We start from the raw sequence: 27,356 nt of genomic DNA on the forward strand, positions 1-27,356 counted from the left end.
ATAAACAGTGAAAATGGGTTGAACCCGTTAGGGGTTCTGCTTTTATGACCCAATCTCTAACATTTATGGTATTAACGATTTTGTAATCGCACGCCAATAGTGTATAGTGGACCGATATGATCTGGCTTTCTGGGCGTGTCCCTAAACGTGAGGACAACTCCACTCTGCATGCTATAGAACGGAGTACTCCTCGGGACAAGCACGAAGCCCAGGTCATGGAGCTTTCAATTGGGTTCTCGAAACGTTTGTAGAGATCACGACATCCTCCGTTCGGCATTGATAGGGCATTGATGGACAGGTGCTCAAATCTCTCGTTGCGTGAGCGGCCCCTCATTAACATGCTCTACTTCGTTCGTCGGAAGTGATCACTTTCGGTGACGTCTTGCTGAGGACTCGGGTGATGACTCTTGGTAAAGAGTCACGCATATAGCGACAGCAAAATTATATTGCCTGCGCAAAACACTGGGTCTAAAAAAAAAAAGGTCAACTACGTGTCGGCTACGTATCCATCAAGAGCTTCAAAGCATACTCGGGTACATGGATCACTGTGGCCTGACGAATAAGAAATTACAGTATTTCTCACTAGATGTTGCCCAGAGCCATTTTACCGCAATTTGGCTAGCAAATTAAAAATATTGAGTGATTTGTCACCCTTCTTGCGCGGAGTTTACGAGCAGCAAACTGCTAAACCTCACACCGGCATCATAAACGCCCATCTGCTGCTTGGTGGTTACCTTTAGACACCTCCTCTCCCGTACTCCATTCACTGACACCTCGTTCGCACCATGCGTTCGGGACCTTTCTGGGGACGCAAAACGATACCTTATACACTCGCTGGCATTTATCGCATTCTGATCTCGAAAGACACCAAGGGCTCGGGCAACCGAAATCGATATGGCATATGTCGCATATCCCCTCCGAGTGATCTGTTTATGGTGGCTCTATAGGGCAGAGAGTGACGATGCGTATATCTGTATTATGTTTTTCTTGGGTTTTCCTCAGGCTCTTTCAGACATATGTCGGCATAGATCCCATAGAAGTCGGCCCTGGACGCACATTCCCAAAGGGAGGAAGGAAAGAGAGGAGGAGCCCCATTGCTCTGAGAAGCGAAGCAGAGGTTGAGGCCACTCCAATGACATCACCGCTCGCCTTTTTCCGGTTTCGTTTACATACATCTCTATGGGAGCCTCCAACGGACAGTTTCGTGATAGGTAATTACGTTTCGTAATTAGAAACATACGTAAGCAAATAAATAGCAACCATTATAATGTGCATTCTTTCAAGAGCCTTCGTGAACTATACTGTGATTGCTAACTACTACTTTGGTAGGGACTTTAAGGAATTACAAGATCGTTCTCGATCTGCACCTACTAACCTTCCAACCTATAAGATAAAAAGGATAAGAACAGAGTACGGTACGGTGTTGGTTGCATACCTGAGGTTTTCCGTGGGTTTTCCGGCAGATTTTCTAGACGAATGTATGCACAGTTCCCTCTGAAGTCTGCCCAGGACATATACTAACTCCCTGTCCCCCCACTCTTTCCTGCTACCCTCTCATAGCTACAGTCGCTTCGCGGCGCTAACACGGGAAATACTAGAACTGTCCCTTTAGGGACGTTCTACGAACGTTCTTTAGACGTTCCTACAGTGTGAACCGAGACTAAGCTGAAAATTTGTATACATATATTTCGTTTCCGACGTCTGATAAGGTCTCCGCTGCTCTTGCCCGGCTTAATTCTACGCATATTATCACCTAATCAACGTATAATGCATATCATTGCGTGCAAAGCGCTTTCGTACGTCATCAATATATATAGCCCATCCGTTTTCGGGAATGCATTTCGTCAAACGAGGCAGTACATTTCGAAACCTATATGTATGAGACATATCGCACATGGCGACAGAAAGCTTTTAGCCGTCGCATTTACCTGCCGGGACGTCGGAAACAAAAATCCCAACCTCGTTTCGGACCATTTACATTTTTTGCGTGCCATCGGGGACCGGTTGATGTATGAAGTCGGCGCTAGTGCTAAAAAATGAAATTTTCCCAGAGACTTTGGAGCCGTTGTGGAGTCGGTGGAAGCAATGGACCGTCCCTGCATCTAGAAGCGTTTAGAAAAGAGGGTTTTTGCGTGACTTCATGTCTGCACGGATGCCGGAAGGTCACACTGCAAGAATGTTGGAACCTAGCAATATCATAACGAAAATATTCTTATTGTATTCTCAATGTGCAGCGCTCGTGGAGCGACAATGTTGCCAGACGGGTGTTGCGATCATGGGCGTCCTCGTCCCGTTTCTCAAAATTAGAAAATTAACTTTACAGAAGTTTCGCATCATACGGGAAACGCCATGCTGCACAGATTACAATATCAAACGCGTTGATTTGGTTTACTGAGTGTAATTCTATACTCCCGATTAATATTTATTTTCGCTTTGATGAGCGTGATCATGATGATAATGACGAGCAGGAAGAGAATAAAGATGTCGGTAGCGCGAAGTTCGGAGCTTCTCAAGATTGGAGATTCATTCCGGAATTTCACTTCAACCTAACTCAATCAAACGTCGCGTAACCTGAAATACGGTCATCCAACATAACCCCCTCCCCTCCCCCATTGAAATCTAAAGGAAAAAGTAGGTCTTCGAGATGATGATGATGACGACGTGATAAAGAAAAAAATGGGGATGGGGTCTTCAAGAACTCCTGCGTGCATTGGCCACAGAAGTAGAGACGCGAAGCCCCGAAAAAACACACAAAAGAAACATAAATTTTTGGAAAAAAACAGTTTCTTTCGGGTTTTTTCCTGGTCTCCGGAAAAATTGCCAAAAATTTTCAGGCGACAAAATTCAAAACTGTAAATTTTCGTGCATTTTCGTGCCAGGACGTATACTAAATCCCCGTGTCCCCGACGCCTTCCTGTTGTCATCCCTCCATCTGTCCACGTCTGTACGCCGCTCACAGCTACAGTTGCTTCGCGGCGATAACACGAAAAAATAAAGAAAACAAAGCTACGCAATTTAATTTACTAAATGCACCCTCCAAAAACCAGCCATGAGCGGAGCCCGGTTATCTTGGATGCCGGCCGGCACGATCTCCCGGCGTGACGTCATCAGATCATAGTGACGTCATATGAACGTGCAGCTAGCAGCAGCACTGGTCTCGCTTCCCGAAGAAAACTCGTCCGTTACAGAAAATTTGAAGAAAAAAAAATTATTGACGAAGGGTATGTACGTGACCGTGTGACGTCAACATCCCTCATTCTCTTACGGGCTCTTAGAATGAGTTGAGGGGTTTCTAGAGGGCATGTCTCTATCTCTCTCTCTCACCGGAGGTCGAGCTTCGATGATCTTTCTTACACGAGAGTGCGCGTTATTTGCTGCACAATCCGCCGCGGCCAAAAACGAAAAAAAATCACGGATAAATTTATTTATACCGCTCCCCCTTCAACCCCCTTCTCCAGTTATTTTCCTTTCTAACTGACATACAAATGCTCGCGCAGAATTCCTTCGACCCAGAGAAGTTCGGAAGGTTATGACACCGTGGGACATCAAACGCGTTCGAGCGAACGCAGAAGAAGGAGTGCCCTGGGAGTGACTGTCTGAGCCCTTTATTGAAGCATGTATCGCGAAAAGGGTTTATGATGAAGGAACAGTGTGATGGCTATTCCGCGTCGGGATGTGTATAGGAGAATATTTTTAGAAAGGAATGATGCAAGAAGTCCATAAAAACTTTGAGAGGCTGGGATGTAAGGAGACACGGGTTTGCAGTGAGAGTATATTTTAGAATGTCTGCCAGTTTCAATGGAAGGATGGTTGCGTGTTTTGTAACGTAGGAGGATGGGAAAAGGAGTTGGAAGGCATGTAAAAAGTGTGGAAGGCGTGTATCACCGAAGAATGAAGAAAAGTTTGAAGGCATCATAACGTATGTGTGTTGAAGGAGCTGGAAAGGAGCGAAGAAATTGTGAATCTGTTGAGTTTGGTTGCGTGAGCGGCTGTGGAGGAATGCGAAATTTTCAATGAATGTAAAGGTGTGAAGGAACATGAAGGGGGGAATATAGTGCGGAGGTGTGAAGGAAGCTCGAGGGCGCGGGGACAGTTTAGAGGAACACAAAGGAGAAAGCGTGAGGAAGGAGAAAAGAGGAAATTCAGGGCGCAGGACGGTATGAAAGGATTAAAAAAAAAAAAAACCTGTAGAGGAAGTGTTAAGAAAATGTGAATGGAAGTGTGGAGGAGCGAACAAAGTTTAAGCGGCTAAATATGAGTAATAATAAAAGTTCAAGTGTGGGGAAGAAGAACGGTTTGAAGGACGGAATGGATGTTTTGAAAAACGTGAAGGTAGCAATGAAGGAGTAAGTGGAAGGAAATAAGCGAAGTGAAGGCACCAACGAAGGTGTGAAGAAAGTGACGAGCGTGAAAAGGACAAAGTGTGAGGAAGAATGAGAGGAAGTGTATATAAAGTGTGTATATGTAATGTGAATGATCCAGTGAAGCACGACTACAAAATATTTTAGACAACAACCTTCAGAGTATATACGAGAGTACCAACTATAAAATTCGGAGCATTCAGAGTTGAGAATGTTCAGAAAAAAAGAATCACAATCCAGAGTATTCAGAGAACGAGAGGTCAGAGTATGCGGAATGCAGTAAATCGAATGGCTTATTCGAATAGCACCAAATATCGAACACTCAAGGGAGGAGGCTCAAGAAGAGAACCGCGCCGATATTTCGAACAGGGAATGTTCTGCCAGGTGAAGGAGGCCTCTTCCTCGTGACATATTTCCTCGCAGGTTCGCTGGGTTTTCTATCTTTCTGCAAAAGTATTGAACAGTTTGCCCGATACCGTCGAGAAAATACTTTTTTCCCCCTGCAACAGAAGAACGCCTTCCCATATGGAAACAGTCTTCTCTTGTTTTCCCATAACAGCTACATGCTATAACACCCCAAAAGTGATGGCCTTCTCCACGCGCCACTTCGAATTCGCTAGTGAGGCTCGTGCAGATGACGTCACGTGCATCCTTTGAGCCACGTGACTCGGGGAAACATGGGGATTGCGTGACAGGCGTCATTCTGCGGGCCGAATGGGCCAACAGCGTGTGTTTTTACAATATGCGCTCGTAATTGCGTGCACACTGCAACAGCTCGCAACATGCCCTCCTACAGTATAACTCCGGTGGGACACTATGTTTTCCCGAGTCACGTGACCAAACGTGACGTCACTGCACAAATCCTCCACTGACTTAGCAAGCAGCAAAGCGTTCACAGCAGCCGCGCGCTTTTCTCTGCAGAATGGGTCTGGCCAAAAATATACGTATTCGCGACAGCGCTCATTCTAACATACGAGCGTACATATACAGGATCCATGACGAAAACCCGAGACTGAGAAAAAGACGAAAAACAGACGACACAACACAAAGTCTTTTTTGAGACTTTGTGTTGTGTCGTCTGTTTTTCGTCTTTTTCCCAGTCTCGGGTTTTCGTCATGGATCTTAGCCACCAGCTCGCTTGCTTTTTAACCATTTTATCTATATACAGGATGTTTTACCTATAGAGTGATAAAAAATTCCAACTGGCGACGTACTCGCCGGACGACTGTGGGACTTTCGGCAATTACCTTCTGGAAACTTTTGCCACCATCGAGGAAGGCATTGGAGAATATTTAATTACGTGAAAAAAATTTTTTTTCAATTGAACTTCGAAAATTGCCAAGTCAACCTTTTTTTTTTAAATAGAAATATGGAGTCCTCCACGTATAACCGCAGACCCAACGAAAGCTATGCACAGTATTTGCAATAAAAGTAGTCGCGAAAAATTTGGAAAAATATTACGCTTTAGCCCCGCCTGCTTGATTTCTGCGGTAGTTTTTAGAGTGAGGACTTGTGAATGTGAAAGAACGTTTTCTGATACTGAAGGGGCAAACAAACGAAGAGCACAAAACTGAAGTTTTCCCATCTGTCCAGACTCATATGAAACGCGCAAAAGAGTATCAGAACAAAACACCAGTGCGCCGGGCCGGCAGGGGGCGGCAGAGGCGGGCGTCATACAACGTGAAGGCGCCACCTGTCGCTCACATTGCGCAACGTTAGCAACCAATCGACGTAAGAATCTGTCGCAAAGGGCAGTAAATGCCGCTACGCTGTTGTCAGACATGCCCGGTAATTCATTTTAATATATTTGTTAATCTGCGGTTGGGAGTCCTATGGTGGTGGTGATGATGGTGAAAAGGCTCGTCGTTGTCGCCCTCACAGACGTGAGCAATGTCACGACTGACGCCCTGGGGAATGTGCGTACTTGGCCGACTTCTAAGGGAACTGTGCCGACATATCTCTGAAGGCGTTGGGAGTCCACAGTGCTATCCAGGCGAAGGCTTCTGTTGCTCAGGACATAGCCAATACACACCTGTGGGAGTGGTCGGTGTAGTACCGTAGTTCACTGGCGCCACCTAGGTTGTGGTGATTTCACTGACGATACGTTGCGGTATTTTCTTCGTTTTCTTTTTCTCGTCTTCCTCGCAAAAGATGGCCGTGAGCCACTAAGGGAGATTGGCCAGGACGATTGGGTGGTACTACGTGTATGCTACCGTGATCATATGTAAGGACCTATACCAGCGTGACACGTATGTATGGCGTATGTGCGAACGTATATGAGTATGTATGTATGTGGGAATGTGTACGATATTTTCTATCTATCCTCGGGAAGAGAAGAAGGCGAAGAAGAAGACGAGGCTCGGAAGGGCACGTCGTCTCTGAACGCGTGCCTCAGTTGCATTCTGTCGATCGAACGATGAACACGTTAGGTGCCGCGTGCACTGTATTGTATTACGTGATGGTCACAGCAATAGGAGTGTGGGCTGCCCGAAAATATCACACGGAACCATTCCACATTGAGCGCAAGCGCAAGGAAAAAGCCGGCTTGGACTACGTCGTACGTCTGCTGCTGGTCAACCGCGAAATGACACTCGCCTTGGGAACTGCTTCCTTGGTTGGTGAGTGACGGAAAGAAATGTTCATCTAGGAGCGGAACGGTTTGTCTGCAAGCTACCTTAGCAGAAAGCATAAAGGGCTTTTGTCTGTGGTGGGGTTCGTCTGTGGTCCAGGACTGCGGCGCACACTTAGGAATGAACTTCACCGCGTAGCACGCTCCTAGCCAACCATCATCTCTAATGATAGCGTTATTTTTCTTGATTTGTTGAAAACAGAAGGTGTTGTTGAAAAACGGGAAGGAAAAGATAATTTGGCTGCAGAGACATCAATGTGACACTGCTGTCACATGCGGAACTATGCCCAAACGGAACGAAAGTTCCCGTTGTCTTCCTGGGGATCTCCCTGGAAAACACACTTTTTTTTTCCGACGGACGTACTCCACATCTCCCGATTGGCCACGGTTTGGACATCCCACAAATATTCGTCGTTTGTCCTCACGTGAAGTTACACGGACGTTGCACGGACTTATTTGCGTGCGTGCTCAGGGCCCTGTATTTTCTTATTATTATTGATACTGTTTCATTGAGCTGCTGCGTAAGCGGACAGATTCTTACTAGACCTGTAGGTATTTTGTTTCAGCTTCGGCCGCTGCGTCCCTTTAATCTGTTGCTTCGCTTTGTTTCTCGTATTTCCGTTACGGACAATGAACACGAGGTTTTAAAAGGCAAAAATGAAGACTCTCTTAGAACCATGAAGATCACTTAGAAATGTAGTTCCAAAGCGAAAACAGATACTATATATATATATTGCTTGTCTCGCGAGCTTCCACAAATTCGAGTCCTGTTTGCCTGCGAGTCAAACTAAAGGGTGAGATGTTTAAGTTTAGTGCGATTGCGTACCAATAACACTGGACTGAAGAACTGCTTAGGTGCTTGGCGTATTAAGGCACTATAAGGATAACATCTATTTTTTTATGCTTTTGGTTTGAGACATTCAGTTGGTTTATCGAAAGTCGAATCCACGTCGCGACACACCTTGCCATGTTTCTCTCTCTCCTGCGATAACGTTCCATGTAACATCCCGTCAGGGACACTATTCGGCCAATTCTTCAAACGGCCATTGCGGTACATCATGGGGATGTACATGGGGATGGGGCTAGAGACGTCCATCTATGTAGCTCCAAAGGATGTCCACCTGAAATCTATTTCAGGACATGGACAATGGGATCTATTTTGGACATCCGCAGGAGATAGTGCTCTGTTTGGGTGACGTTGCCAAACCAAGTCTAAACGAAACATTGACCCACACTTGAATAACAAACGCGTGCATTCAGTCACAGTGTAGTGGTGCTTCAGGCTTCGCTCTCAGTTTATCCTTCGCAAGGATATTACTTTCTGACCACATTGTCGCCCTTTTAGCCACTTGGATGGGAGCCGGCTTGCTGTCACACCTGGCCACAGAAATGTTCGCTCGAGGACTCCTGTCTTGCTATGCTCCACTTTCCTACGCGATGGCCTTTGCACTCGGTAAGACATAAAAACTTTGATGTGGCGATGGTGCTACAACGATCCCATGGGTTCTGCTTCCAGGCGGTTCCTTTTTCGCACACAAGCTCCATGAGACAGGTAGCACGACCGTGCTTGACCCTCTCCAACGGCGTTTCGGACAACGGCTGGTCATTGTCTACTTCATCCCCTGCCTGTGCGGAGAAGTACTGTGGTCCGCTGTCAGCTTATCTACGCTAGGTACGACGCTTTTAACGTTACATATGAGTCCAGCCTTGGAGACTGGATAAAGTTATCATATTCAAAGGCACGTTAAACGTCTGGTTCGCTTTCATCCCGGGACTACTGAACGTCTGGTAAGGTTTGACATCGAAGCACCAGACCATAGATAAGAAAGTTTCCGTATTGGTCGATATATATATATATTATTCCCTCATTATATATATATACTCATATATATATACTCGCTCAAACGTCGCCCACCTACGCATTGCTGATGAAGGCCCAATAAGGCCGAAACAGCTGTCCAATGCTGGTGTGGCGACGTTTGGGACTTCATATATATATATATATATATAATGTCCATTGCCCCAAATGGACTTATGATGATTCGCTCGAGTGAAAGCTCGCCACATGCTAATTAACCCATTAAAAAAAAACACGAATCGTTTTACCTCCTAAACGGAACTTTTGTTGCAGGATACACCATGAATCTTATCATTGAAGTGGACGAAATAGTCTGCATCATAATCTCTTCGATAGTCACCCTATTTTATACGTCTCTCGGAGGATTATACGCTATCATTTACACGGATCTTTTTCAAGTAGTCATCCTGTTAAGCGGCTTGGTGAGTAGACCTTCCTTCACTCGGTTGCACGACAGATAACATGCGTTCTTGCACGGGAATTATTATCGTAGCTGGCCGGTAGAGTACGCGAGGGTCTTAACTGCACACCTTCTGGAAACGTTTCGATGTCGTCGGTGATCCCATAGAATGCGTGACTTAGAGGGACTCAAAGGGTGTGTGCGGGGGCCATGCGCCATTACGTCACCCTTGGCTTGCTACGTCACGGTACTGGGGCGGGCCTAACCCTGTAACGGCCAACTTCCATGGAGCGAATGTACAGCGAAAAAACGCTGCGAACTTCGCTCAGCATCTAACTGCCTGCGCGACGCGTCAAAAATGTGAACGTCCGCCGGCGATCTGTCCATGCCAGATATTTTCGCCCAGCGTACCGCGGATGAACACGAGGCCGGCCAATCAAGGCGCTCTTCCGCTACGAATCTGCGCCAGCTATGCTGTCCTGTCGTCTGCACGTGGTCGTCTGCTGTCGTGAGTCGTCGTCGTGTTGCGGGCTTCGTGCTACATGGGGTGTTGTCGTCTACTCGGTGTCTCGCCTAGTGCGTTGCTGAAACGCCAGGCATTCTCTGCCAAGAAACAGGTTTTCCTTTCGCAGTATTGAACATGCCTTTCGGTACATTACTGGGCGCACTTCTCTTAGAGCCACTGCTTTCACTAGCCTTTGGAAACAGTGACATCAGAGCAAGACTCTCCGACGCCGTCCGCTGGTTTTTCGTCCCATGGAGCTGGTGCCGGCGAACAACTGGCGGCTGGACGCGCGTCGCAGTCTACCGCGCGAACTTCGTTACAAAAAATTCGCTTCATGGAGGTTGGCCTTAAGAGGTCACGGTTTACGCCTCTCCGCACATGGCGGACGTTCTACTTTGTGCATTGAATTGCACGAGATAAGACACGCGTGATAAGCGCCACTGATAGACTGTGCAACAAATTAATCAGGGTTTCGAGCAATCCTAGATGACATTTCACTGCCCCTCTAACAAAGAAGCAGAAAACGACAAGTTTCGATCCGAGAATAGACAGCCAACCCTTGTCGACCCGACGTAGCTCCGGAACTGGCAGTTGTTACGACCTTGTCTCTCTTCCTTTGCTTCAGTGCACGTACCATTTTATCCGCGCTCTGAACGAGAGAAACTTATTTTTTCAGATGCTGTCTCTCCCGTTCTGCCTCCACAATGCAGCTACCAGCGCAACGAACAACTACAGCAGCAGCAATTGGATTGGTACCGTCAGTTATGAAGACTTCTACCATAGAATCGATCGTTTCATCACAGTTGGTCTGGGAGGTATCTCCGTCCAGGTACACCTAAACTGCCTCGTTGACGGCAAGGTCTGAATCTGGTGCAAATTAATATACGCAAGACTACAACGCTGCCTAGATTACACGGTTGCATTTTGAACCGCTACGGATGCGCTGTGGTGCGGCTATTATGCCTGGCCCAGTGGCGTAGCCACGGGGGGGCTAGGGGGGGCCCGAGCCCCCCTTCCTGCCACTGACCGACCCACCCAAATCGTGCAAATCCGAGGAGAAAATAATATATGCGGGGGGGGGGGGACCTGTGTGACGATCGCGAAAGTTCTTACAGTTCATGGCGTCTATCTAAGCGGCACACTTGAATGGTTTCCAAAGTATGAACTTTTCAAAATCCTTCCAATTACGTGACACCACCTCATTAGACATCACAGTATAATCGTATTGTGAATGTCCAAATCAATTATTTTCGTTTTTTTTTTCAACCGCATGCTGCGGTGTGCACAAGTATTGCGTGTTGTCGCACCCAGGATCAGCAGGGGGAAGGGAGTGGGGCGGGTTTTCGTATAGAGCCCCCCCCTACTTTGGAGGTCTGGCTACGCCACTGGCCCACACGACAACATCTCTCCGTTGCAGAGGTGGTTGCCCTACACGGCAGGCTGTTCGGACACCATGCGTTCTTGATACGGGAGCCTCTCGCGCTTGACCAATCATTGAGTTCATTCCACGCCCTCACTCCGCAGACAGCCATGAACCGGCAACCGTGATGTGGTTATTGAAGCGTATCTACGACATACGGAGCGATTAGATTCTCTTGTTTTGTCAACGTGCTTTGAACGGAGGCAGTCATGTTGGAAAAGCAACGGCGACAGCATCACGGCTGGTGAGTCGAGCCCACAGGGATGACATAAATCCGCCATTGTTGTAACTACCCTCAAGCGGGTGCCTTTTTGCAAAACCGCCACGTTGTCCTGGTCGCAAGTCATAGAAAACCATTTTGAGGTCATGTGACTTTGTTTACGTGTCGTTTTGCCGCGTACCGAACGAACGGACCTACTGATGAACGTATTTTGCCAGCATAAACTACGCCGTGCTTCTTCCGCAACATGGTAGCCCATTCCGCATCGGCTCAGTAAGTCTTAACGCGCGGTCGTCATCACATCTTCGGAAGTCGTCGGCAGTACGAGGCATTATGTGCAAAACTGCGCGTTTTACTACGAGGTTGTCGGATAAAAATCTCCGTGGTCGAAAGACGTCGCGCAGAAACAACCGCATTGTTCACAAACGGTTTGACCGCCGATCACGGGCGCCGCCATCTTTAAGGTCACGTGTGCCTTGACGTTTGTTGTGACGTGTGACCAGGACCTGTCCAGGATGCGTTGCGTTCGCCCAGCACGCTTTCGTTGACGGAGCCATGCACTGGATGCCACCCGTGTGGTGGAGCCCAACTCTTGCAGTGCGTGTGCTTTTCAGTTGCGCGTGGGCGGCGTGCTTCGCCGTGCCGCGCCGCATCCGTAACGCATGAAAATGCAACAGCGTTAGTATCGTACACATAACGCAGAGAAGTGGCAGTGTAAACTACAGGGTTCGCCAAGATAAACTAGAAACAGTGAAACAAGACAGAAACAGTGTCGGGTAGCTATAGTAGATGTTAGAGGGCGTATTGTGGCCAAAAATTTTATGGCAACACTGCCACAGGGTCCGTTTTTCTGCGGATACAAAACCGCCGGCTATACGTCTGTTTCAGCTGCTTCCGTCAGGTGGCGAAACGATCGAACGCGGCATTGCAGAATACATCGAAACCAGGGCTGCGTTCCAATACCCCGGTTAGTCGACTGCCTAGCGGTCTAACCGGAAGTGCCGCCATGTTAAGTCTCGTTCGAAATCTCGCCAACTCCGCTATTCAGTCGGCTACCGCCTAGTGCGCGTCGATGCTGACCACCTGACAGCCGTGGTGGAGACGCGCGTTGACGGTACCAGCGTGTCCGCTGTTTCTGCTGGCTTTAAATGTAGAGTTGCACATAGTGGTATGTTTTTTAAAACTGCCTAGAGAGTTGCAACACATGTTTAGTTGTGAAGGTGACAGTTTATGCACGATGTCCTACAAACTTAGCGCATTAGAGTCCTGCTGCACTTGCGCCGTACGCACTTCTTGCGTGAGCAACGAGATGGCGCCACAGGCGCCTCGTCTAGGCAAGCCTGTTCCAATAGTGACAAGCAAAGGGGCCTACTCAGCTGCCTAGTCAGGCGGCTTCGCGGGCGCGAGGTAGTGGAACGCAGCCCAAGTGAACAAGTGGAACTGATTGCAGAGGATTACTGTGCGAAGTCGTCTGCAGCGCCGCGTTCGACCGTGTCGCCGTCTGACGGAAGGAGCTGAAACACAGGTATGGCCAATTCGAAATGTTAGGCAGGGGCGTTTTTTTTTTAATTTTCACGATTTATCCGGAGAGAAACGGGCAAAGTGGCACTATTGACATAAAATTTTTGGCCCATAATACGTCCGTCCGTCCGTCCATCCGTTACAAACCCCGAAGTTTATCTTACATCCGAATCCTGTACACTTTAGCTGTCGTAACTGTCCACTGACACAGCAGAGAGCGCAGCAAAGCACGTGCGAGAGTCGCGACACTCCGTTAGTTTTGTGCATTGAGCACTACACGTCATAGTGAGCGATATACAGTTCCTACTGCACTCTTAAAAATGAACTTCACCGCATAGCACGCTCCTAGCCAACCATTATCTCGAATCATCGTTATCTGCCCTGATTTGTTGAAAACAGGGGGCGTACGCCTTTCTGTGACAATTATGAACAGCATAAGTGTCACAGAAATGGCGTACGCCCCCCGTTTTCAACAAATCAGGGCAGATAACGATATCATTCGAGATAATGGTTGGCTAGGAGCGTGCTATGCGGTGAAGTTCATTTTTAAGAGTGTGAATACACGATCCACAGAAGCGATACACAGAACACACTTCCAGCTCTGACGTCGGAAGAGCTCTGCCACTGAGTTGGGGACTGTGTATTGATCGCGCCTATAAAGGACATTTTCGGGTAAACAAGCCCCTGTCACAACTTCCGGTGCCACGAAGACTTCCGGTCCTTCTGCGACTAAGGGCGCTCAGAACCAGAGGCGTATACCACCCTCTCTCTCCTCCAATCACAAGCGATATCTGTATCAATCGGCACAGTGGTTGGCGCAGAGTGTGATTACTGTGAAACCGGATGTGGTTTTGGCCCCAAACCGGAAGCAGTGAAAGTATATTTTCAGCGGGTTTATTACCACCTTCACTCGGTATGCAGGTTCACATACCGCAGATGGAAAAAAAAAGTGTTGCGGCAAGGTGCCACAATTTCGTTAGCCATTTGCACGTGCGTCATGAAAGTTTAGTTGTAAAGCAGCCCTCCTGCATGCTTTTCTCAAGCTCTTTCTAAAGTATGCTCAAGTGGTAGGTCATCCTTATGTTGGTCACGCAAGTTACCTGTTGTTAATTTTGATTACCTTGCAGGATTATGTCCAAAGGGTACTGGCTTGTCCAGAAGCGCAGGTTGCAGAGGCTATGTCTTACTCGGCGGCGTTTGGCTGTATGATACTGGCAGTGCCAGCCATTATCATAGGGGGCTGTGCCAAAGCTGCAAGTAAGTTATCTAAACGTGTGGGTGGAAAGACAGCGATGTCACCGATATTTTAAATGCGATAACATTTCTTTAACGCACTTTCGTAGCCTCTCTGTGAAGCCGCGTGGCGTCAATTTGAGGGAGATGGGTTGGGCCATTTCGCTCTCGTATACGCTCACTCTCCCCCTCATACATCGCGCCACCCGCACTCTTAAAAATGAACTTCACCGCATAGCACGTTCCTAGCCAACCATGATCTCGAATGATATCGTTATCTGCCCTGATTTGTTGAAAACGGGAGGCGTACGCCTTTTTGTGACACTTATGCTGTTCATAATTGTCGCAAAAAAGGCGTACGCCTCCCGTTTTTAGCAAATCAGGGCAGATAACGATATCATTCGAGATCATGGTTGGCTAGAAGCGTGCTATGCGGTGAAGTTCATTTCTAAGAGTGCGGCTCAAAAAACAAACCGCGGAGTGTCTGGTTGCACAGCGCGTCTCGTGTGGTGTCATCCACGTCGTCTGGCAACGTGGACGGCTTCCAGCGTAGGCGGTGTGTTGCGGAGCGTTCACAGAGTGCAGAGTACGCAGTTCGCAGATGTGCCGCCGTTGCCGCGGGAGATGCAGACTGAATAGCTTCACAGTACTGCAACTGCAAGTTCTACGCCAGGGGGCGCAGTGTGGGGACGCCATATTGGTTCCGTTAAGTTCGTCTGCTATACTAATGACTGGTCCCGTCTGTAGACGTTCGTTCTTCAAGTCTTCCTTGACGACAATAGATCAAGGCCCTGTAGGCAATTGCACGTGCTGCTGCGGCCAACACGCCGCAATTCGCGATGTGAAGTACGTTAGCCGCAGAATACGGTCGTTTTGCCTCGGCGGAAAGAAACTGCACTCTTAAAAATGAACTTCACCGCATAGCACGCTCCTAGCCAACCATCATACCGAATGACAGCGGTCTCTCCCTAATTTGTTGAAAACGGGAGGCGTTCGCCTTTTTTGTACCACTTACGCAGTACATAGTGGTACAAAGAAGGCGTACGCCTCCTGGCGAGAACGATGTCACTAAGGATGATAGACGGCTAGGATCGTGCTACGCGGTGAAGTTCATTTTTAAAAGTGTGCGGTTCCACTGGTTGTGTTATCAAAATGCCGCCTAGTTGCGGATTGTTACGGAGGAGTCTGCCCAAGAAAGTGTTTTCGAGTGCGAAGCGGGCGAGGGTGAAAAGCAGATGTTGGCCCAAAGGCACAAGGATACCGGTGGGTCGGTCTCCAGGAAAGCAGGCTTTCCTGTAACTCCTCCGGGCCATTTCGACGTGGCTCGAAAGCTGAAGGCAGTGTTGTAGACAATTGTTGCAGACAATTTCAGATGATACGACCTTCTGCAGAAGTCTGGAATTGGATGAAGCCTCGAAAAATCAAAATCGCTAACAAACTGCTGTTCCGCGCCTTCGAAAGTGGCATTCACGGCACCTGAAGCAACCGAGCGTAATCTATTTCAGATTTTACTACCATCCAGAGTAACACAACGTTAACCATGGAAGACATCATACGTGGAAACGTGCTAGCCCTGGCTATTCGGACTCTTACACCCGGGCCCGTTGCAGTCATTCTAGTCCTGGGCCTTGCGTCATCTGTCATGGCGACCGTAGACTCGACAATATTCAGCGCGGCAACCATGCTCTCCCACAACATCTACAAGGGGATCTTGAGACCAGGGGTGAGAGGCAGCTACGTTTAGGGCCTGTCGCCTTGGCCTATCACCTAATCTATGAAGCCAATATATTTCTGTCGCACTTCCCAACATGTTTGCCCTTACACCACAATACTGCGAGACGCGTTGTCCGAACTGATTCATCTCGTATAACATGGGCTGTGACACGTGTCTTCGAGTCATGACGCCGTTCAAGGTTATTTTCTTTGTTTCATTTTTCTATTTATTTCTCAAAGCTTCCGAATCTGCTATAATTTTACTAATGTTTCGTTCTATTTTAGTGAACATGATCTTTGTTCGAGCAAGGCACATCAGCGCCACTGTTTTGGCGCATTATGTCCTTGTCGATACGCCAAAAAACACCATCATCATTTTCTTTCTTTAAATACATTGGACAATTCTGGAAGCACCAAACTGCGTCAGGTTTCACCACCCACATCTAGAATCCACTACCATCGCAACTCTTTGATGTTTTTGGCGTAGAAGGAAGCGCGTTGCTTTCGTAGCCACTGCAGGACACCTTTCTGGAGGGCTTCATCTTTCTGGAATGTCTTTCCTCCGGGGTGCTCTTTAAGGGGCACAAACAAATGGTAATCGCTTCTGACTAACTCTGTGCTGTAAGAGGCATGGGGCAAAACCTCACAGTGCATGTCCAGGCATGTCCGTGCATGTCCAGGATTACCACAGTCAAATTCGCCGTACGTGTATTCGCGAATTGCGTTTCACACGGGACCCTTTATCAACGAAGAAAAGTACTGGGCATTAATCGTGTCCCCTTGCTCAAAGACGTTCACACGGATGGCACCTCTTAAGTTCCAGAAGGCAGTTCCCGTGGACTTCCCAGCAGACTGCTGCCTATCTTTTTGGTGGCGAGGAGCCTTTACGTCATCCCACGCTGCTGCTTTTTGTCCGTGGGGTGAAATTATGCACCCAGGTTTCATTACGTGATTGATTGCAAAAATTCGCTCCACTCTGATTGAAACCGGTTCATCCGATGCTCAGAGACTGCCATGCACGCTCCCTCCTGGTCACCTGTCCAGATGTCGGGGAACCCATCTTGCGATGTCCCGAACTGTTACTAGCCGGCTATCGACGGCTTGCTCAACACCCGCGATGTTCTCTTGGGGTGACTCGTTCACCCTTGAACGATCAAGTAATATCGATGTGAACTTGCATCCGCTGTTGTACAACAAAGGGGTGAGAGACTATGGCAAAGCAAAATGGGCACCGCGATCACCCGGCCTCATCATAGTCTGATGTCCATAGTCTCGGTGAGGAAGTCGAGGTGCGGTGGGGTGTCACGCGCTTCCGAAAACCAATGGAAATTTCAGAGGCTCTTTTCTATGGACCACAACCCTCTTAAACTGGATGTAATCAGTTCCTCCTTCCTTTTTTATTTGCCTTCGTGGCGTAGTGGGCAAAGCACGCACACAGGCCGTGTTGTCGGAGATTTTGCCTGAAGTTTCCCGCAGATATATTACCAGGATGTCGGGGTAGTTCCCAATGAAGTGTGCTCACGTCGCGAACTAACCCCGTTCCGTTCCCGCTGTCCTCTCTACATCTGTCCGCGTCTATACCGCGAGCATAGCTACATTTGCTTCGCGGGCTAACAGGAGCAAAGGAGGACATTTTCCCTTCGAAGACTGACATGGTTCCTCTAGATCTGTGCTTTGTGTCCGTAATGAGCCTACTATTTCTTCCCAGGCGTCTACCACGGAACTTGTCCTGGTGCTTCGACTGTCTGTAATACTCCTCGGTGCCTTTGCAACCTATATCGCTGTGGCCACCACGGCAGTCAATTCAATGTGGAACTACGCCTCCGACCTCCTATTTATCCTGCTCTTCCCACAGGTCGGTCGTGAAATGAAATATTGGGACAATAGACATCACCTTGTTTATAAGCAAATGACGTCATAGTGTTCGACAGCGCCACCAATTTGGTAGAGTTGAACTACGCTCGAAGCTACGGGGCGAAGGTCGCGCACGAAAGGCCACGGTCTTGAGGGGATTACGATGGTCCCAGAAACGGACGCGACCTTCGGTCCTACTTTTCTTTCAATAGGAGACAACAACACACATAACAAGTGCACATTCGTTGAACCCGGCCCTCCCCTTCCGATTTGTTTCGGTATCAGTCTGTCTACCAACGTCATGATGACGTTTCTCGGGTAGAGGTCTATTGGGAATATGTATAGAATCGACCTCACTTCTTGATATCTTACAACAAAATTAATGTGTAAGCGTCGCGCGTTCTGAATGGTTGATTGTGCGTGACGTCAAAATGACGTGTGGCTATTGACGCCAGGACATCTCAGGGCGGGCGTGAAACGATGGTAACTTCTGTAGTAACTACCTAGGTCAACTTAGCCTTAATACGCCAATGTGGTGCGGTGCAATTATCATACATCCAAATTCCTATAAAAAGGCGTACGCCCCCCTCGTTCACCGAATCAGAAGCGGTAACCCTGTCATTCGTGGCAATGGCTGGCGCACAGCGTGCTATGCGGTGAAGTTCTGTTTTGAGAGTGAGGTAGCGGGTAGAACTTTGCAGCCTTTTAGGCACAACATATGCGTGCAACTGCTCCACCTAACCTAACCTAACCTAAAGGTTACTTTTTTGCAACAACAATTTTTTGACAATGCGTGTAACATCACGGAACTGAAGCATCGCGAACTTTCGAGGTTACCTGTGCCCGCCGCTTTTTTTTATTCATTGCAGAACACTTCGTAGATTCATGTGCCCTTTCTCTGACAGGTGGTGTGCATCTTGTTCCTCCCTGACGGCGTCAACGCTTACGGTTCCCTGACTGGCTTCTTCCTCGGTCTTCTGCTCCGAACGGCCGCCGGTGAACCTGGCATGGGCCTGCCAACTCTCTTTCGCTATCCTGGATACGACAGTCAGCATGGAAGGCAGCTTTTCCCCTACCGCACCTTCTCTATGGTCGCCCACCTGCTTTGCATGCTAGTTGCTTCAAGAGTTGTCAAGAAACTCTTCGTGGGAGGGATCATGCCAATGAGATACGACGTCCTCCAGTGCTTCGATGCTGAGGAGCGGCGTCCATCGACCGCGTCTCTAAAACAGGTGTCTACTGAATCAGAGGAGAAAAGAAAAAACAAGAGAACCATCGCTGCCGAGAGGACCGACAGGTCTGGCACAGAAGGCACGACCTTTGAAGGCGACCAAGAACAGTCCATAAAATCAGGCTTATCCTTAAAGTCAGGCAAATCTGGGCAGTCTGCTATATCTGGCAGGTCTGTCGTGGATGTTCCCCTTGACACGGAGACGGTACAACAGAAAGTTCAGGCGATGGCAGAAGGGACCGAGATTTGCGTGCGTCTCGACCGCACGGAAAAGGACACGATGGCAAACACGACTGTGAGAACGAAAGACGGTATTTTCGCGGAGGCCTCTGCCGTTGAAACGAACGTGGGGCCGCCCAAGGGTCACACACAGACTGCGGCGCCTGATGCTAAAACTACCGCAAAAAAGAAGGCTGCGAAGAGAGACAGGAGCAAGGAAGATAAGGAAAAGAAAGATAAGAAGAAAGAAGAGAAGGAAGAGAAGAAGAAAGAAGAGAGGGAAGAGAAGAAAGAAGAGAAGAAAGAGAACGATAAGGAACGGAAGGATAAGAACAAGAAACCCAAGGATGAGAAGCAGATGGCATAGCAGGCATGGCATATATGGCATATAGGTGGTGGGATATTTTGTTAATGCTGTTCTGCAGCGAGCTCTTTTACAATGGCAGCACTTCACATAAAAATATGGGCTTGTAATGCAAGCGCCCATATGGGCTTATAATGCCCATCAATAAAATCCGCACTGTAGATTTTGTCGTACAGTGACTTCCTGCGGGTCTGCGACGGCGTGCGTATGCATGCATATGGGTGAACGCAAGACATAGTTAGTTGCAAACCGGTGATACCGCCTTTGAGTGCAACAGAGTATGTTTTCTATTTTCATTGCATATTCTACCTCACCGTGCAGCGACGCGATCTGCTGGGCACAACATTCACTGGCTGGTGGTCCAAGGCCATGCTGACGATTTCGAGGTGGTGGGCTTGAATTCTGCCACAGTCTTGAGATGTTCCATGGGTCTCCAGCGAACCTTGCACACTAACCCCCCTATCCCACTCCTTCCTACAGTCCTCTATCTGCCCGCATCTGTAGACCGCTCGTAGCCACGGTGGCTAACACTGGGTAAAATCTAACAAGCCCGAATGGAAGAGTACTGTGCATTACAAGAGCCGTTGCAAGAGGTCCGTTTCGTGACCGCAATACCTAATGAAATATGTACCTGAGTGAATATATAACACACAGAAACTTGGCACGTGGCCCATTTATATGATGCGGTAAAAAGGATCTGAAATATATATCTACACGTGAGTTAATTCCGTGAGCGTTGGTAGCTGCTTTTCCTAGTCTATGCTTTAGCGATGTGTCAAAGACATCAGTCACTGATGAAATCTGCAGAGATGAACGCCAATGAACGAGTCCTGGGCAGACTTGAGGACCAACTGCTCCGGTTTTTTGGTCCTGCTCTACTTACACACCCAAGCAGCAAAATGCACTGAAAGTCGAGTGCAATAGGGGTGGACGGGTAGGTGAAAGGCCTTGAACAGATTCGTGAAACTACAGAACACCGATAAGACACATACCGTCCACCCCTATTGCACTCGACTTTCAGTACATTGTGCTGCTTGGGCAGACTGCTCGCTTCGGCCTCACACAGGTGTGCAACTTGCCCTCACTGCCGCAAAAGAAACCAAACCAAGAAGAAAAAATCAATAAATAAAAAACTCCGGCCTAAGCTTTCTACTAATGGCTCGTCGTCTTCTTGCTTGTCTTCTCGTTTGTTTCTTTCCTAAACCAGGAGGTTGACAATAATGTGTCCTCCGACTGGTTGCTTCCGATCTCTCTAGAACTCTCTGGGGCCTGATCTTCAACTTCTTGTTATCTCACAACGCGCGCGTAACTGCATCACTTGGGCCCGTGGTTCGCCATGAGCTCTTGCGTGGGCCTATACCACAGCGGCTTTGGAGGGCGAGAACTTTAAACCTAACGATAACGATCGCGCCCTGGAGCGACGTTTCGTCTTCGACTGGTCGAAACAGAGCACTCTCACTGCATTCGGCTGGTTCATTTGTAACTCTTTCCTCCAACTCGGAGAGCTCTATAGAGTGCTCACACCAACGCCGTCGGAGCGGTTGCGAAATCTGCTTGGGTTCCGGTCACGTGACTGAGTCAGCTTCCACCGAGTAGCGTTTCGGTATGGTAACCTAGTTTCGGTTCCGCCATGACTGCCATGTTTTGCATTTTGCGTTGTCGTCGTTTCCACTGCGAGGGAACCAGCGTAATGCCCTAGTCAGACGGCAAACCTAAGTCCGTTAGCGGAACGGCCGTTACTTCACCTGTTGTCCAATCATCATTTGGAATGACATCGTTCTCTGCCCTGATTTGTTGAAAACAGGAGGCGTACGCCTTTTTTGTGGTAATTATGAACAGCATAATTGTAATAAAAAAGGTGTACGCCTCCCATTTTCAACAAATCAGGGCAGAGAACGATGTGATTCCAAATGGTGATTGGACAACAGGTGAAGTAACGGCCGTTCCGCTAACGGACTTAGGTTTGCCGTCTGACTAGGGTATAAGTCACGTGAGCTAACATTCCCTCTCCGCTCCTCTGTTCGAACGTGCCGCGTTGGACTTCTGCACGATTCCTCCGGCTCGGAGCCGTCGACGTCAAAAAAATAATAGAGAGAGACAAGCTGTTACTAGCCTCGCCATTTTCTGCGCTATCTCTTCGTTTCCTGTCAGACTAACTATGGTTTCATAGTTTCCCCTTGGCGTCGTACGAAGCAACGGCGTGGAAATTTATGGTAATTGAACGCAAAATAGGGTTCGTGTACAACGTCATAGGAAAGCGGAGGAAGCCTCCGAAGTTTTTTTTTTTAATTATAGAGACCCAAGAAGGAAGTGATGCAGAGGAATCCGCGGTATAGGGAAATATGGGTCACCGGGTTTTCATGGTGGTGCGTGTGGAGTTTCTCTTTACAACGTAGAGCAACGTAGCGTGCTCTGGAAAGGTGATACGACTCACACGGTGCAGGGTGCGGTTAACGATTACACGATAGTGGCGACACGATTGCGGTGGCAGTAGGGAGTTCCAGGCAGGCTTGCGGAATGGGTTCACCCATTCCATTCCGAGGAATGGAGATTTGCGATAATTCCGTTCCTTCAAAATTCCTCGGAATGAAAAGGTATGGCCAATTCCCACTCCTGGAATGGCCAGGCAACGCCATTCCACTCCTTTAATTCCATCAATACGGGAATACTTTACCACTGAGAGCTAGGTCTTTGTGCATGCAAAGTCAAAGGGAGATAGCAGGGTATAAGGATAACGTGATTAAAACTGGTCCAATAACGCAGATTCGCAACAACCACCTTGTAATTTAATGACGCTACGGTCATTATTATGATAGGTCAGTTAGGGTTGCTGTTGATGATACCTTTTGCTTGTATACGTGTTTTCTCTTATGAATATTTCATTTTTTCTCTTACACAGGACTATTGTATGTTGTATGTGTTCCATGTATAAATGAATTTTCTTTTTGGGACTGCATCTCGGGCTTGCCTAGCAGTCCCTATTTAACAGTTCATGTAAATATTCCAAGTAAGAAAAATAAAACAAACTTCCAAACTTCCAATAAAGGAAAAGGGACCAGTAACCGTGCTGGGTAGCCCAGCAAGTGCTATAGAGGAGATTGACATTACCTATCACGGAGAAGGCAAAAAAGACAAGGTTATTTCGCCCTTGACCGTGTGGCACCCAGGCCAGTCCATTCCAATTCCATTCCGCCTGCGAAAAAAAAACACAAAAAAACACACCAAATTCCATTCCATTCCTAGAACAGTTTCCGCCATTCCAATTCCATTCCAAGCTCTGATAGATCTGAAATGATCCTGAATCATTGTCAAAATTTTGCCACGTGGTCGTCCATCACTGAATCTGTCCCCACGTGAGATGTGCTGTCTGAGGTTTTCCATTATAGGTTTTCCGGAAGACCATTTCCGGACGAACGTGGACATGGTCTCCACGGAAGTCGGCCAAGGACGCATACCACCAACTCCTATTCCCTTCGCGCTGTTCTTTCTCCAAGTGTCTACATGTGTACACCGCCCATAGCTACAGATGCTTCGCGGCGCTCACACGGAATATGGACAAAGATACACGTCGAGGACGACGTAGCCACAAATCAACTTGGGAGTACACTGTCAGAAAAAAGGGTGTGAAAAAGTGGTAACTTCTACAGTTGCCACCTACACTCTTAAAAATGAACTTCACCGCATAGCACGCTCCTAGCCAACCATTATCTCGAATGATATCGTTATCTGCCCTGATTTGTTAAAAACAGGGGGCGTACGCCATTTCTGTGACACTTATGCTGTTCATAATTGTCACAGAAAAGGCGTACGCCCCCTGTTTTCAACAAATCAGGGCAGATAACGATATCATTCGAGATAATGGTTGGCTAGGAGCGTGCTATGCGGTGAAGTTCATTTTTAAGAGTGTATGTCAACATAGCGTCTGACAGAGGGTGGTAAAGGCAATTATCATATATTCAAATTGCTACAAAAAAGGTGTACGCCCCCCCTCGTTCACCGAATCAGAAGTGGTAACTCTATCGTTCGTTGCAGAGAGTGAGGTAGCAGGTACACTCTTAAAAATGAACTTCACCACATAGCACGCTCCTAGCCAACCATCATCCCGAATGACAACGTTCTCGCCCCTGATTTGTTGAAAACGGGAGGCGGAGCCTATTCTGTGCCGTGCATAATTGACACAAAATAGGCTCCGCCTCCCGTTTTCAGCAAATCAGGGGCGAGAACTTTGTCATTCGGGATGATGGTTGGCTAGGAACGTGCTATGGGGTGAAGTTCATTTTTAAGAGCTGGTGGCATACGACTCGGTAACGCACTCGGCATGTTTCGCTGCGCTCGAAGCAGCTCGAGTCACTGGCCGCCTTCTAGGATACCTATGTGACTTTCTGTCCAACAGAACGTTTGACGTCTCCGTCCGCGGGTGTATCAGCTCTGTGAAGAAGTTTGAGCGAGGAGTCCCACAAGGCAGTGTTCTATCACCTATACTATTCAACCTAATCATGGCTGGGATTCACCGAGTAATTCGCCCTACACCGTACGCCCTTCATCTCACCATCTACGCGGACGACATCTGCCTCCGCATTGTGGGAACGGACAAGGAGAAAGTTCGTGACACAGCTGATATTGCCTTGAACGGGCTCAATGCAGCGCTGCTTGCGAGAGGGCTGGAAGCATCACCAGAGAAGTCAAAATGCATGGTCTGCATTCCCCGTGGAAAGTACGTGGGCAAAGACTTCCCAAGCCTCAGCATTAACAACACTCCCATCCCAAGATGCGCGTCATGTAAATATCTTGGTGTCACCATCGATAGCACATTACGCTGGTCTAAGCAAGTAAACGAGACTATTTGCAAGGGGAAGAAAACGCTCAACCTGCTACGCAGAATCAGCGGTAAGTCATGGGGCTGCAATGCGCGGTCATTGCTCACCCTTCACAAAGCCCTGATCTTGTCACGCATTCTCTACGTGGCGCCATACGTAGACCTCGCGCCTACACAATGGCAGGCCCTTGAGCGCCTTCATCGCGCTGGCATAAGAACTGCGCTTGGTCTCCCAACGTTCTCTAGCGTCACCCAAACGTACCTGGAAGCTAAGGAAAAGCCTGTTAGTGTCCACTCTGAGCTCAAAGGACTCCAGTTTCTGGATGATGCATCAACATCCATCAGCAAGCATTCCCTCCTCACCGACCTCGAACAGAGGACACACACATCCCTAGGACGCCTGGCTAGTGCCACCAGCTCTCTAGCCAACAGGGGCGCTCTTCCTCGGCTCCCAGCTAGTCCACCTACGCCGCCGTGGCGGGAGTTCGTGCCCGCAACAACGCTTCACATCCCGGGTCTACGGAAGAAGAGCGAGTCCAGCCCCCTAGTGGCCAGGATGGCGGCTGAGAACCTGATCAGCGACGTTTATCCCACACATACTCTGGTGTTCACGGATGGCTCCATTGACCACCGTTCCAAAAGTGCTACCAGTGCGTACTACATCCCGTCAATAAACAAGGCCTGGCAAGGGAAATCAGTTCGCTACCCAATCTCATCTACGACGGCCGAACTCCTGGCCTTGCTACACGCAGCTGCTGCGGTTCAAGTCACCGGAATACCTAAGGCCGTCTTGCTTACGGACTCCAAAAGTGCCCTCAACAACGTGATAAACCCCATGTGTGGTAGCATTCTGGCCCGATGTATAAGGAGATCGTGTGCCCAGCATAGGCTAACCGGAGGTGAGCTTACGCTCCAATGGATCCCATCTCATGTCGGCATCAGAGGCAACGAACGAGCGGACCAGCTAGCTTCCTCAGCACACAACAGCTGCAGCCCATCCTTAGCAGTCCCGGCCGACACTGACAGGCTCTTGGTCGTCAAACAGCTAGTTGAGGTGCGTCACCCTGGCATACAGGACATCTTGCAGAATCACCGACCCTCTCTTCCCACGAAAGATCTTCCCCGTGGTATGCAGACAATGCTCCATCGATTACGCACAGGATCTGCGTTCACGAACTCTCAACTGTGCAAGATCGGCTCCAGGGAGGATTCCAGTTGCGGACACTGTAATCATCCGGAGACAATTGCGCATATCCTGACAGAATGCCGTGCATACCATGCCATGCGGGAAACCCATCTTCCCCACGCCAGGCCTGGTATACTGACGGACGTCCTCTTCCCCGAAGGTTCTTGTGCGGAACGACTTTCAAAAACTCGCGGCCTCGTGCGCTTTCTCCAAGCAACGGGCCTAGCGGAGAGACCACTCTAGTGCACCTCTCACCTACAGTGTTCTTCTGTCCCATCAGTACCGGTCATCCTGCTTCTACATCACTTTGAAGTTCTCAACTCCCCTTTCTCCCACCTTCTTTTCCTTTTTTTGGCTATAGTCGAGACGATGCCCACTTGAGTGCGGCCAACAACGGCAAGCTACCTCGACACTCCCCCCCCCCCCTCATTTTTAAGAGTGTAGAACTTTGCAACCTTTTAGGCACAGCGTATGCGACAAATATTGCCTCCTGAAAGGAATAAGTGCTCCACCCTTTTTTTCTGAGAGTGTAGAAACTCAAGGCCAGAATCTAATCATCCAGTAGTAGGGAAGCCCTGCAGATTAGCACAATGCTGTTGTCTAACAGTTCTATACGGAGAAACCAATACCAATTTGCTGAATCGGACACCCGTCACAGATTCTCGCCGGATCGCAGCTGATCCTTCTTCAACGTCAGCCGAAAGGGGGTGCTCTTTCGAGAGCGCACAAAATAATCGATCCTGAAGGAGCCAGAAAGATTGATTGATTGTGAGGCCGGAATTCGGGATTGCCGAGCTTGCTCGCGTCCCCCTTATAGGCCGGTTTCACACTAGCGTTTTTCTCGTCCACGTTTTTCACGGGCGAGAAACGGACCCATTAAAGTCTATGCTGACAGGTGCAGAGGTGGGGTGTTAGCCAGAAGGAGTGGGAAAGGGGAGGACCACAGTGTGCGTCCTGGGCCGACTTCGGGACTGTGCGGATTTTTGGTCTGGAATCTGAACCGGGGAACTCGATGAGAATCTCAGAGAAGCACAGTCAGTGGAGAGATTCGAACCCTGCACCACCTGCTTGTCTGGAGCGTGACTCTCGCGATAGTATACCAACTAGAGAATGCCGCTCTTCGATGCTGCATTTTTAACGAACATTTAAGAATTTTTGTTTCTTATTCATGAACATGATTTATGCACAAACTTGACGTTGTGTTACATAAAGTGCATGAAATTTATAGAGAGATCAAGCATCCCCACGGGAGCAGTCTCAACGGGCAGACGCTTTCGATACACTGTTTCTGTGTCGTGCAATAGTACTCATTTGGGATATGTCGTGTTTCTAGAGGTACGTGGGTAGACTCTTCAATACTGTCAAGCCTTCTAACATTCCCTGCTAAAAAAACATGAATGTTATTTCATCTCAGCATTGGAAATAGCGATAACTAAATTTGATGAGCAGATCATAACTGAAAAGAATAGCACGTGCTTCTATGACCCCAGCTTCTATAGAGTTGGTTGCTTGTTATCGAAATAAACGTAAATAAACATAAGTTGCAACAGGAACAAAAACAATATCAAGCGACCGGATGATGAATTAGAAGGAACTAGGAACGGTTAGAAATATTTTTTTTTTACTCGAAAGCGACTTTCGCGTAGCAGTCTAGTTCAAATATTTTTTTTAAATGTTTCTAGTCGTTACTAGTGCCTTCTAAGTAAACAGACTAAGACTAGACTCCTGCCTAGGTATCTTCTGTACAATTGTTCTGTAGGTATCTTCTGTACAACTCGATTGTTCCGGGTGTTTTTGCAAATGCTGGAGTTTGCTGTTGACGGCAC

At 48.2% G+C, this 27,356-nt stretch overlaps 2 protein-coding genes across 5 annotated transcripts in view; one reads left to right on the forward strand and one right to left on the reverse strand.

Moving 5' to 3' along the window:
• LOC135389823 (high-affinity choline transporter 1-like) overlaps window positions 1-27,356 on the reverse strand; it is an 88,618-nt gene that overhangs the window by 22,085 nt on the left and 39,177 nt on the right. The window lies entirely within an intron of this gene.
• Window positions 6,763-19,691, forward strand: LOC135389822 (high affinity choline transporter 1-like). Of its 2 annotated transcripts, none has more exons than XM_064619848.1 (9): window positions 6,763-6,979; window positions 8,336-8,443; window positions 8,507-8,662; window positions 9,122-9,270; window positions 10,430-10,612; window positions 14,042-14,171; window positions 15,653-15,870; window positions 17,569-17,715; window positions 18,620-19,691. In XM_064619848.1, exons 1-9 carry the CDS (start codon window positions 6,778-6,780, stop codon window positions 19,529-19,531), a joined length of 2,205 nt encoding a protein of 734 aa, XP_064475918.1. In that variant the 5' UTR covers window positions 6,763-6,777; the 3' UTR covers window positions 19,532-19,691. The 2 variants fall into 2 exon arrangements, with proteins under 2 accessions (XP_064475918.1, XP_064475919.1); XM_064619849.1 differs by having other exon boundaries at window positions 10,430-10,582.

The sequence above is a fragment of the Ornithodoros turicata genome, chromosome 3 (genome assembly GCF_037126465.1).
Source record: "Ornithodoros turicata isolate Travis chromosome 3, ASM3712646v1, whole genome shotgun sequence".
Classification (NCBI taxonomy): Eukaryota; Metazoa; Arthropoda; class Arachnida; order Ixodida; family Argasidae; genus Ornithodoros; species Ornithodoros turicata.

Bases quoted from the DNA above. Each gene is read 5' to 3' on its own strand.
- LOC135389822 (XM_064619848.1), top strand. From the start codon at position 6,778: ATGAACACGTTAGGTGCCGCGTGCACTGTATTGTATTACGTGATGGTC. The intron at 9,271-10,429 runs GTGAGTAGACCT...TTATTTTTTCAG, and splicing joins TCATCCTGTTAAGCGGCTTG to ATGCTGTCTCTCCCGTTCTG. The intron at 15,871-17,568 runs GTGAGAGGCAGC...ATTTCTTCCCAG, and splicing joins AGGGGATCTTGAGACCAGGG to GCGTCTACCACGGAACTTGT.